General features: G+C 42.6%; 1 protein-coding gene across 4 annotated transcripts in view; it reads left to right on the top strand.

The window, feature by feature from the left end:
- TJP2 (tight junction protein 2) overlaps window positions 1-13,384 on the top strand; it is a 134,154-nt gene that overhangs the window by 70,476 nt on the left and 50,294 nt on the right. The window contains exon 1 of one of the 4 annotated variants that reach the window (XM_060014648.1): window positions 10,002-10,320. The exons of the other annotated variants lie outside the window; for them this stretch is intronic. Coding sequence (XP_059870631.1) covers window positions 10,249-10,320 — 72 coding nt within the window. The 5' untranslated portion in view covers window positions 10,002-10,248. Of the gene's footprint in view, window positions 1-10,001; window positions 10,321-13,384 lie in introns of those variants that run through there. 4 annotated transcript variants of the gene reach the window in all.

Below are 13,384 nucleotides of genomic sequence, written 5' to 3'. Positions count from 1 at the left end.
CAAAATCTCTTCCTTTTCTTGCAGGAAAAGTTTTAAAAGAATACCAGAAAGATCTTTAAAGTATGGAAACAAGCACTGCTTCTGTAAATAAGTAGTATTTTGTTCTCAAAATGACATTTGACTCATCTTGATACAGCACTGTAAATTGCTAGAACTTGTTTTAAAAGTAATAGGTCAGTACACATGAAAAGGCTTAGAAATGAGTATGCTCTTTAATTCAGAAATACTGCAAATTATGGGGGGAGTGGCTACATGCACAACAGTGGCTGCCATAGTATTTGTTATGTAGCAAAAAATTGGAAACAGCATTAAAGGATTGCTAGGGACATGGCTAACTAGTTACTAAATGTGGCTGTTTACAGTTAATTTACATTAAAAGTTAGACATTCAGTTGTTTAATTGCAGTAGCCACATTTCAAGTGCTCAGTAGCCGCAAGTGGCTAGTGGTTACCATATTAGACAGCACAGCTACAGAAAGAACACTGCAAACTTCTGTTGGGGACCCATGCTTCTCCATCTTTAATGTGCACATTAATCACAGGGGGGCTCTTGTTAAGATGCATATTATTATCCACAGGTCCAAGGAAGGGCTTGAGATTCAGCATTTCTATGAGGCTCTCAGGTGTTGGCAATACAGTATCTAAAGGTGAGGTTCTTTATGTGCCTGCATTTATTCCCCAATTCTCAGGGGAAAGGCATGTCTTTGAGGCTCAGGACTCTGTAGGCTTCCTAATTTTCTGGGGATTAACCAGGCACACTGAAATATGGCAGAAGCGTCATGTTGCTCCTTTTTTAAAAAAAATTTTTAATTTATTTATTTTTGGCTACATTGGGTCTTTGTTGCTGCACACAGGCTTTCTCTAGTTGCTGCGAGCGGGGGCTACTCTTGGTTGCGGTGTGCGGGCTTCTCATTGCGGTGGCTTCTCTTGTTGCAGAGCACGGGCTCTAGGCGCGCAGGCTTCAGTAGTTGTAGCTTGCAGGCTCAGTAGTCGTGGCTCATGGGCTCTAGAGCACAGGCTCAGCAGTTGTGGCGCACGGGCTTAGTTGCTCCACGGCATGTGGGATCTTCCCCGACCAGGGCTGGAAACCATGTCCGCCGCATTGGCAGGCGGATGCTTAAACCACTGCGTCACCAGGGAAGCCCCATGTTGCTCCTTTCTGTGTGAGCTATCCTCTGATGGTGCCTTGGGTCTGGGAGGGACAGTTGACCTTGGGTATTTAATACAGGGCCAATCCTGCTGGCAGGATTTAGCTGAGCACACTAATTGGTTTTCTAACCTGCCTTTTGACAAAGCAGTTTATATACCTTGGTACCAGCATGGGTGGTGGTTTGTACATGTTTGTTTTTTTAAGTAAAGCTATATTTTAAAGTTTATGGGCTTAGATTTAAAATCATAGAGTAGACAGGGCTGTGTCTGTGTTGCCAAATTAGCTCCTTTTTTGGCTTATCAATGGCTTCTTTGTGATTACAAATAAGAATGGCCTGTTAAATTATAATTATACTTTGTAACTTAGTGTAGCAGAACTGTGAACATAGAGGTCTTAAATGTAATTATCTGTTGATGGTGTGTTTTTGTTTTTGCCTCATATCTTACTAAAATTGAACTTATGCAGATCCGGATTCAGATCATGACCATCCACTTACTAGCTGTGGAGTTGTGTGTGAGTCCCTTAATATCTCAGGGTATGTACATATATGTATATATATAAAAACATATATATATATGTATATAAAAATGGGTTCCAGGACCCAAGGTGGATACCAAATTTCAGGGATGCTCAAGTAAGTCCCTTATATAAAATGCCATAGTATTTGCACGTAACCCAGGCAGTTCCTCCTGTATACTTTCAGTTATCACTAGATTACTTATAATATCTAATAATATAATGTAAATGCTATGTAAATAGTTGCTTGCATGTGGCAAATTGAAGTTTGTTTTGTTTTGTTTTTGTTTTTTTATTACAGTATTCATATTTTATTTTTCTTTAGTGAAAAGATACTGGAAGTACAGAAATATAGCATCACTGTGAAGAAATCCTTTTTTTAATTTTTATTTTATATTGGGGTATAGTTAATTTACAATGTTGTGTTAGTTTCAGGTGTACAGCAAAGTCGTTGTACATATACACATACATATATCCATTCTTTTTCAGATTCTTTTCCCATGTAGGTTATTACAGAATATTGAGTAGAGTTCCCTGTGCTATAGAGTAGGTCCTTGTTGATTATCTATTTTATATATAGTCATGTTTATATGTTAATCCCAAACTCCTAATTTATCCCTCCCCCCCAAAGTTTTGCTTTTTGGAACTTTCTGAAATTTTTTTTTCTTAATATATTTTCAATCCATGGTTGGTTGAATCTGCAGAACCTGCAGATACAGAGGCCAACTGTAATATGCATTCAGGTTCCTCCATGTCTTTTCATGGCTCCATAGCTCATTTCTTTTTAGCACTGAATAATATTTCCTTCGTCTGGAGGTGCCACAGTTTATTTATCCATTCACCTACAAGAGGGACGTCTTGGTTGCTTCCAAGTTTGGGCAGTTATGAATAAAGCTGCTAAAAACCACATGCAGATTTTCGTGTGAACGTAAACTTTCATCTCCTTTGGTTAAATACCAAGGAACATGATTACTAGATCGTATGGTAAGAGTATGTTTAGTTTTTTCAAGAGCCTACCAAACTGTCTTTCACAGTGGCTGCACCATTTTGCATTCTCACAAACAGTGAACGAGAGGTCCCATTGGTCCACATCCTCACCAGCATTTGGTGTTGTCATTGTTCAGATTTGGATCATTCTAATACGTATGTAGTGGTGTCTCATTGTTACTTAAATTTGCATTTCCTCGACGACGTGGAGCATCTTTTCATATGATTATTTGGCATGTGTATATCTTCTTGGTGAGGTATCTGTTGAAGTCTTTGGCTCATTTTTTAATCCAATAGTTTGTTTCCTTATTGTTGAGTTTTAGGAGTTCTTTTGTATATTTTGGATAACAGTCCTTTATCAGATGTGTGTTTTGCAAATATTTTCTCCCAGTCAGTGGTCTGTCTTCTCATTCTCTTGACATTGTCTTTCACAGAGAAGAAGTTTTTAATTTTAATTGAAGCTTCTTAATTCCTTGTTTTGTGGATCATCAGGCCTTTATGTTTTCATATGTAAAAAGGGAGGAATTTTATAGTTTTTGAAGGATCAGTGGTCAAGAGCCATAAAGCATTTAGCACAGTGTCTGGCACGTTGTGACATTCAGTTAATAATGGTGTATGTCATGCCCCCTCATTTAATCGTGTTTTCACAGGGGCACGGCCATTAGGGAACTTATACCTAACTGGTTATTGAAAGAGCCAGAAATGAAACAAAATAAAGTCTGACCCTATTCCCTTCCTGCACTCTCTTCTTACCAAGTCACTGAGGAAGAGTTACTGAGCTGGATTGACTGAACCCAGGCCAACTGCTTGAAAGTGACCATCATGCTTTTTAAGATGTTCTGAGTTGTCAGAGTGATTGGATCCGTTGCAGGTCTGGTGCCCAAGCACCAACAACTATGGCTTTTTTTTTTTTTTTTTGGTTGGTTGGTTGGTTGGTTTCAAGGCCAGGGACCAGTCATCACTCATGGATAGGTTCTGAAAGGCACAATCGCTGTATAGTGAAAGGCAATGTACTTCAGTCGAAAGGATACAGGCTTTGTAGCCACACTGACAAGGGTTAGAATCTATCCTCTGCCACCTTTAACTTGTATAACCTCAAACAAGTTACTTTATTTCTCTGACTTCAGTCTTCTTTTCTGTAAAATGAGTCCAATAATTATGATAATGATAATAGCTGAAAGTGGCAGAGCATTGGTTGTGTGTGCAGCACCACCCTGAGCTCTGTACATGAACTACCTGATTAAATTCTCACAACAACTCTAGGGGAGTGGGTCTTGTGACTACCACTGCTTTACAGATGGGGGAAACTGAGGCAAGGAGAAGTTAAGTAATGGAAGTGGTGGAGCAAGGATTAGAATCCCCACTTTCTGGGAATTCCCTGGCAGTCCAGTGGTTAGGCCTCCGCCGTCTCACTGCTGAGGGTCCAGCTTCAATCCCTGGTAGATCCCGTAAGCCACTAAGATCCCATAAGCGCAGCCAAAAAAGAAAAAAAAGAATCCCCACTTTCTGACTGCAGAATCCACGATGCATTCTTTAAATTAAAAAAAAAAAAAACTGTACTGATATAGTTCACATATAGTTCACAAAATAAAAGTATACAATTCAGTGGTTTTTAGTATATTTACAGAGTTGTGCAACCAACACCATATCAATTTTAGAACATCTTTATCACCCCAAAGAGGAAACCCTGTACGCATTTAGCCAGTCACCCCGCATTTCTCCCCGTATCCCCCTGTTCCTAGGCAACCACTAGTCTATGTTTGGTTTCTATGGATTTGCCTCTTCTGGACATTTTACATAAATGCAATCATAATATTTTGTGATTTCTCAAAATATTATGCATCTGGCTTCTTTAATAATGTTTTCAAGGTTTATCCTTGTTGGAGCATGTATTGGTATTTCTTTCCTTAATAGGCTGAATAATAGTCGATTCTATGCATATACCACACTTTGTTTACCCATTTATTATTTGATGGACATTTGAATGGTTTCCACTTTTCGGCTATGATAAGTAGCTGCTGTGAACATCTGTGTACAGGTGTTTGTGTGGACATATATTTTCATTTCCCTTGGCTTCCATATGTGTTCTTATTGTAGTTAATCATACTCTGGGAGAGTATGATTTCTTCTGGGAGAAAGAAAACAGTTTCTTACTTGGGAGTGGTCACCTTACATTGCTGCTGCAGAACTAATGGTGGAGACCTTTACGGAGAGTGGTAATTGTGTGATGGCAATGGGCAAGGCTCTTTTTACAAGCATGACTCCATTCAGTCCTCACAACAATTATAATAGGGTAGGGATTTTGAGCCCATTTTATAGACGAGGCAACTGAGCCTCAACAAGCAAACTGCTCAAGGTCACAGAGCTTGTAGAGTGTGTGAGAGATGAACTTGGACGCAGGCATGTGCAGTGACCTACAGGGCTATTCCCACCATGTTATGTGGCTGCCATTGTCAGGGGTATTTATGACAACCCCACCTCCCCATTGAAGGTTTACTGGCCTGGATTTTACAGTGTTTTTGTGGGAGTTTGCTTCATTTCACCCTGTGAAACAGATGATGATATACTTGTTTTCACCAAGTGGCAATGGAATTGAGTGGGTGCCCAAGGTCATGGATCAGTTGGGAGGGGCAGAGTCTTGGCTGGAAGTGTCTTCCTGGGAGTCTGGGTTCATTGCTTTGTGCCTTTCAGCACAGCTGCTTTCAAAACTGCAGACTGCATCCCTAGGAATACTGACTGTCATCCTCTCCCAGTTCTCTATTATTTCCTTAAATATGCACTGAAATTTTACCTTAGGTAGATACTCTGGTACCCATCAGCAATAACTCCAGAATCTAATCCTGTGAATTCTGTTGAGCTATCAAGAATCCCTCTTTAAACTTGTGTGTAGCTTTTTTCTTTAACCCTGGTCACACCCAGGCTGCGTCCGCTGTGAGTTGTGTGCTATAAGCACACCGTGCGCACTAGTTGTTCCCTGTCAGCGCTCACCTTCGTGAGTTGTGAAGGGAGGGTAAGGAGCTAGTGGTGACATTGTAATCGCATTTGAACATGAAATACTTATGGAATAAACTATGAAAGATTTTTTTTTTTGGAAACCAAGAATTACATAGGGGGTTGTTTAACTCACTGCTTACTAGTTTACTGCTACCAGGAAGGGTTTGGTTTTGAAGAGACACAGGCAGGTGCCTTGAAGCCAAAGACTTGGTTTATAATTTAAAAAACTACTCATTTTAGGAAGAGCAGTTTTTTGCCTTTTCTAGGGAAAAGGGGTTCCTGTGTACTTATTTGACGGGTGTTTCACAACTGGGTCTGGTGAAGAGAATTTTGACTAATTCACCGCCATTAAAATAAGACCAATTTCCTGGGGGAAGGGTGGGGGGAGGGTGAAACACAAAAGCCCTGTGATCAGCTAGAGGTAGGTGGGCTGTGGTTTGCCCACCCATCCTGAGGCTGGCTGGCTGTTTGTCTATACTCTCTCTTGAGATGCCTTCTAAAATGACATACTGGACACAGCATAAAAACACCATAGGGGGCTTCCCTGGTGGTGCAGTGGTTGAGAGTCAGCCTGCCGATGCAGGGGACGCGGGTTCGTGCCCCGGTCCGGGAAGATCCCACGTGCCGCGGAGCGGCTGGGCCCGTGAGCCATGGCCGCTGAGCCTGCTCGTCCGGAGCCTGTGCTCCGCAACGGGAGAGGCCACACCAGTGAGAGGCCCGCGTACCAAAAAAAAACAAAAAAACAAAAACACCATAGGAATCCTGGTGCAGGTAACCATTAGCCCAGTTTATCCTGGTGGTGGTCTCCCAAGATTTCATGTCTGCTGTATAGAGCCTCCTGGGAACCTTGATGATTTCACTTTGTGCTCCTTATGTCTTACTTGCTTTCTTCCTCTCTCCTTTTATTTCCTTCCTTATGAGGTGTCCACATAACATTTATTAAGGGCTTAGTGTGTGCAAAGCACACATCACATTCTACACATAGAAAAGGAATCAAATCTGGGGTGGGGCTCCAGCCTCACATCCGTATCTGACAGCGTTAACTGTGTGAATTAGGGCTTCAGCTTTCCTGTTTGTAGAATGGAGACAGTCGTAGCTAACTCACAGGGTTGTGGGCATCAGTGACAAACTGAGAGCCATGGGCGAGGTGCCTGCTGAGTGTTAATGGCTTCCTTCCGTTCCAGTTCCCATAGCCGTCTGGTCTCCTGTTTCCAGGATGGCTGTGTGTTTTAAGACTCCCAAGCTGTAATTAAGTTATTTAACACATCTGTCCGTGCTGAGGACGTAGCATCCCATGTGTGTTATTAAACAGCTTACTTCCCAGCCACACCGAGTGCTTGCAGTGTCTTACACACACCTTACAGATTATCCCTCCTGCTCTGCAGTTCCCTCCCCAAGTCATCCACCCACCCGACAAGTTAGTCATCATTCAGCACTGAGCTCACGTAGAACGCAGGAGGGCCTCCCCTGCCACTGGGGCACACTTCCATCCACTGCAGACCTCCCATCCCGGTTAATAACACACATTCATGCCATCAATTTCACATTGTATATACCTGCCATTACTTCAGGGGTCGCCTTGCTCCAGCCCCATGTACCCTTTTTTCTTTCATGATTATAAGCTTGTTTCTCACCTCATGACCTTTGCATCTGCTGTTCCCTCTCCTTGGAGAGAGGTCCAGGTTTTCTTATGATTCATTCTTTCCAATGTCGCATCCCATGGCATTTACTGCTACTGGAGATTATAATATATGTTTACTTGTCTGTTATCTTCGTTAAAATCCTCCCGGTGAGGGGGAGGACACTGGGTTGTATTCCCCCCAGCATCTACAGCAGTGTCTGACACGTGCTGGGTTCTTGGGGAATATTCGTTGAATGAGTGAGCCTTGTATATTCGTCTGCTGTTGTAGTTGCATTGACTTGTGATTACAGTTTATGTGTCCCAGTTCCCCACTGGACTGTGACTGCCCGAGGGTGATGATGTAGGGTAATTTTTCTTTTATCCACAGGGCGGGTGTCTAGTTGCTCGGTAGATGTTTCTCGAATATGTGACTATGGAAGTTAGGAATCTTGGAAAAGGTAAATCCCTAAACTATTGAGATCTTCTCATGGCGGCAGCTGTTCACCACAAAGTGTCCTTTTGACGCCACTGGTAGAATGGCTGCTCATCAGAACAGGCTGCAGGGGTTCTGATGGCCTTTTCACTAGCGGCCCCTCCTGCCTTTCTTTTTTCAGGGTCTTTGCCCTGTGCTGTTCTCTGGGTCCTGCACAACCCCACCCCATCCCCAATTGTATTCACTCTACAGACCTCATCTCAATGTCCCTTGCTCATGAGAAACACCTCCCACTCCCCACTCAGCCAGGTAGGTCAGGTGCTAGCTGCTGTCAGACTTCCTGAAGGCAGCGCTGTGTATGATTTGATCTTCATTTGATCCTCAAGGTCTGGCATATTGTACTTGGTAAACATTTGTTGAATGAATGAGTAAAGAATTAGTATATGTGCACACCTCCATTCATAGCAGCATTATTCACAATAGCCAAGAGGTGAGAGGAACCCAAGTGTCCATTGGTGGATGAATAAATAAAATATGGCATATGTATACAGTGGAATATTATTCAGCCTTAAAAAGGAAGGAAAGGCTGACACATGTTACAAGGATGAACCTTGAGGACATTATGCTAAATGAAATAAACCAGACCAAAAAAGTCAAATACTGTATGATTTCACTTACGTGAGATATTCAGAGTAAATTCATGGGAACAGAAAGTAGAATAGTGGTTGCCAGGGGCTGAGAGGAGAAGGAATGAGGAGTTGTTCAATGGGTATAGAGTTTCAGTTTTGCCAGATGAAAAAGTTCTGGAGATTGGCAACAAGAAAGTTCTGGAGATTCACAGCAACGTGAACGGACCTAACACTACTGAACTGAACACTTAGAAATGGTTAAGATGATACATTTTATGTTATGCAGTTTTTTTAGCACAATTTTTAAAAAAGAGTGAGCGATGGCAGAGACTGTGACTTTTGGAAATCATAGAAGAAGAATCTGGAATTTGTAACTTGTGGGATGCCTATGAGTTCTGGGCAATATGCATAAATGTAAGGGAAAGAAGTGTTTATTTCCTCATCGGGGAAGCAGGAGTGTTTACTAAGGACAGTCACAGTAAAGGAGTGAGCTGCTTTGTGCCCTCTGTCCTTGCTTCTCTGCGCCTGGGGCCCTGGGCTGGTCCTGGCTGGTCAGCCGGGGTCGCGTCCTGAGAATCCCCTCGGCTTCTAAGGGTCCTGCTTCAGTGGGACTCCTTTGTCCTCCCTGCCCTGCCCAGTGTAAGATTTGAAACAAACTTTCATTCATTTCCTATCCTATTTTGCTGTCCCAACACTTCTGAAGGACTTACTCTTGTAGAGTCTAAGGGAAGGACGTGAACGTGTTCGAGTGCCCGTTCAGCAGTGCACTTTGTAGGGAAAGGTTGCCTCATCCCAGGCTGACATTCGCCCTCCAAGGTGTAGGTGTGTTATCCCCATTTCGTGAAGGAGACAGATTATCCCAGGCCCACAGCTAAGTGACGGAACAGAGATTGCCCCCAGATCGTCTGCCTTTAAAACTCACGTCCTTGCGTCTGCTTCAAGTTGCTTCCTATATGGTCTGCATCTCGTGGTCCACATTTATTTCACATCTCAACCTTAAATAAGTCAGGGGGCTCACTCTCACTCGCTCTGGCCCATTGGTGTCACATACACTGTGGTAGTGAAAAGGACCCCCAGCTCCCTGAGACCATGCTTCCAAAATCCCAAGCCCAACTTTCAAACCCCCGGTATCCCATACAGTCTTCCTCAGCTGTTCAGAAACCCAAAATGTGCTTTTCCACCCCACCCCCACAAGTGGTAAAGACAGAGAGAGAAATGGATAGCAGGGCGCTTTGTTATTCTTTTATCTTCGAAATTTACAGAAAGGGGAGAGAGAGGAAGAAGCTCTGCTTCGTGAGAGTTCTGTCCCTGCGGTGGCTCTGAGCTGCACCAGCAGCCCAAGTACAGATTTATGTATCTCCAAGGATGAGCAACTTCTTATCTTCATGCCTTTTAATTTTCTAGGTAACAGTAGCAATTCCATTCTTCTGAAACATTACCAGTAGCTGTTCAGCCAGTTTATGCTTTTCTTGTGTGTGTGTGTGTGTGTGTGTGTGTGTGTGTGTGTGTGTGTGTGTTCGTATGTGTGTGTATGGGAGTATCTATGTAAATAAAACTTCTCTACGTGTCTCTAGAATGCCCTACTTACTTAATAATTTCTACTTGGATATTGAATCATTCTGCATGTCTAAAAGGAATATTTACTCCAGTTCTCTGGTTCCCTGGCACAGGAGAGAGGGAGGAAAGGAAAGCTAAAAGAGCGGTGCAAATCCAGACTGCTTTCTTTTCTCCTCACAAGTGGTGCTTTTCAAAGCGTTTGGCGTCCCTGCTGTAGGGATGTGTCACTGAGAGATGACAACAGGATTTGCTGGCAATGTGGGCCACTATTGTATCTGCCTTACGTAACCACGTGGAGTGATGGCAATGGGTGAGCAGCCTGGGATGTAGGCAGTGGTCTGGTTGCTTAACCTCCAGGGGCCATGAAGACCACTCAGGTCCTCCAGAGGATGTGGATCCAGGCTGTTAAAAAGTTGGGGAGATTGAAAGTCCATGTGAGTCCCTCTATAAGCTCTCCCCCTTTTCTTTCCTGACCTTTCTTTTGTGGGAAGTTGGGTGGGGGGAGCCTTCTCACAGTGGTTCCTTTTTCCTTTGCTTTATTTGTGCTTCTGGCAGCTTTCAGTAACAAATTGTGAGATGCAGATTGTAGTCATTGGTGGGTTTTTAAAATGCTTGTATTATTTTTAGCAGACGTATGCAAAACTGATAGCCTCTTATGGGGTTTCTGAATCAAAGGCTGCTGTTTTCCATGTGTTGGGAATCTGCAAGCGCGGTGTTGCTTCCTGGGGGTAACTTAATAGTTTGCCTATTAGATGTTTGTTTGTATTTGGGTAATTGTAATTTCTTGTTTGGGGAAAAAACTTTTTGCTTCCTTATCCTGCAGAAATGTATATTCTTATTCTTTTTAAAAATACTCTTATATCTCAGATTCTAAATGATAGAAAAAAAGCTTTTCCCTTGTTCTGTTTTTCCTTTTATAGTTTGAACATCTGTAGCACTATAACATGTGTAAGTGTTTACTTTTATGGTGGGTGGGATTTTTATCAAACATGTACCTTATGGGCAGATGTTGATCAATCTTTAGCTTTGGCTCTGACCCTCCATCACTGGGAAGCAACAACTTGTAGACAAAAAGCTTAAAGATTTCCTGTTGGGGCAGTGAAGACTTTTGGTGTTTGCCTTCTGGTTGGTTTTTAACACGTTTCCATATTCTTTATGTAAAATATGGGATTTACCTGTTTGGCCAAGATTTTTCAAAGGAAAGAAACTTTATAACAACTAGAGAATATTTTTTAAAAGATCGAATAACTGTTTGTGTTTGTCCCTTTCTCATTCTGCATGTAAATACCTTACTGCTAACACAGTGTTTTATTTATGGTAAAAAAGAAAAAAATTGACCCCCTTTTATCTTCCTGTGTTGTCTAGGAATGAGTCATTACAATTTTGTGGGGGTGTTTATTCACACTACTTACAGGAAAAGTGAAAGTGATGCGGGGAAGCGGAGGTCCTCCTGCTGCTGGAATGTTGACTCTTGGGGTGAAAAGGAGACTTGGCATCTTCTGCAGCCTGCTGCTCCCTCAGAGCTAGCCTCTCCTCCACCTCGCCTGCCTTCATGCACCTCTCAAATTACTGCTACGATCCCCACCCTGCCCTCCTCCAGTCCAAACGGTCACACTTTCTTCTGCTCTTTGGCTTTGCAAAGTCTGTACTGCATTAACAAATATTTGTTATGAGGTCCTTGGGCCAGGAATCATTGAGTACCCTTTGTTCACTCATGAACCCGCCCCACTTTCCCCTCTGCTTTTTGTTTTGTTTTTTTGGGAGGGCGGGGGCACGCGGACCTCTCACTGTTGTGGCCTCTCCCGTTGCGGAGCACAGGCTCCGGACGCGCAGGCTCAGCGGCCGTGGCTCATGGGCCCAGCCGCTCCGCGGCATGTGGGATCTTCCCGGACCGGGGCACGAACCTGCATCCCCTGCATCGGCAGGCGGGCTCTGAACCACTGCACCACCACGGAAGCCCTCCCCTCTGCTTTTTAACTTACAAAATGTTCGGTACATATCAGAGAATTACGTGTCTAAATCATAAAGCATAATTATAAAATATACCCATGAGCCCATCACACATACCCATGAACCCTCCACCAAAATGGACCCAAGGTCCCTTCTCACTCCTCTGCCTCACCCCAGGTCACGTACACATACATACACACAAACATCTCTAAACAAAAGATTGGTTTTGTTTGGTTTTTTTTCATTGTAATAGAAAACGCATAACATAAAACTTATCGTTTTATTCATTCTTAAGTGTACAAGGCTATATTAAGAATATTCACATTTTTATGAAAGTGTTTGCTCTTTGAATTATATAAAACTGATAGCACACTCTCTAAATTCTTCTGGGATGTTTTTCACTCCATATGATGTTTGAGATGCATCTGTGTCGTAGATGTGTGGCTCTAGTTTATTTTCATTGCAGTATGACACTGCATTTTAATAGTATATCACAATTTATTTGTCGCTCTTGAGAGACCATTTGGGTTGTCTCCAGGTTTGGGCTGTTCAAACATTGCTGCTGTGAATACTCTCTATGTGGATCTATGTGCACATACTGGCACATTGTTCTCGGGCCTCTGCGCAGGAGAGGAATCACTGCGTTGTGAATACGCGTACCTTTACTCTGATATGTGTGTGCTTGTAAAGCTCTCCAAAGGCTAAGCAGCTCCCTGCCGGCATTCATGCAGTCTAAATATTGACAGCCATTCTCTGATCTCTGCACAGCCCAGCACAGGTTGGGTGGGGCCCAAGCCCGTTGGCCCAGTTCGAAAGGCCTGATCTCAGCTGTCAGCTGAGTTGCTGCACGCCAGTAGGCTGTCCCCGGCCATGTACCCGGAGCTGATTTTCTGGGGCATATGTGTGATTGTGTGGGGTGTCTGTGTTTCTGGAAAGATAGTATATAGTTGAGACAGACTTGCAGTGATTGGCTTTTGGGGGCACACCTGTGGTTGGTAAGCTCTACATGGGCTTTGGCTGTTTTTTTTTTACCAATGTAGTCCAGGTGCCACAAACCACATACTTGGCACATAATGGATACTCAGTAAATATTTTTGAGTGAGTGAGTGAGTGAATAAGTGAATGAATGAATGAAGGGTTTTCTCTGAGACTTTGTAAAAAGTCACAGCTTTGTGGGCTAAATACAGCATGGTGTACTTTTAATTCTCAAAGGCACTATTAAAATTTATTTTACTCTAGGGAGGGTGGGAGGGAGGGAGACGCAAGAGGGAAGAGATATGGGAACATATGTATATGTATAACTGATTCACTTTGTTATAAAGCAGAAACTAACACACCATTGTAAAGTAATTATACCCCAATAAAGATGTTAATAAAATAAAAAAATAAATAAATAAATAAAATCATTCAATCCATAAAAAAAAAAAATTTATTTTACTCTAATTTCCTCACCTTTAAACTTAAGATTTAAAATTTATCACTTAATATATTCTTTTAATATTATATTTAAGTAGTCAGTGGTTTGTGTCACAACCCATTAACCCTAGG

This window comes from Delphinus delphis, chromosome 6, assembly GCF_949987515.2.
Source record: "Delphinus delphis chromosome 6, mDelDel1.2, whole genome shotgun sequence".
Taxonomy (NCBI): Eukaryota; Metazoa; Chordata; class Mammalia; order Artiodactyla; family Delphinidae; genus Delphinus; species Delphinus delphis.
The sequence above is the reverse complement of the archived record's forward strand: the minus strand, read 5'-3'. Positions and strand labels throughout refer to the sequence as shown.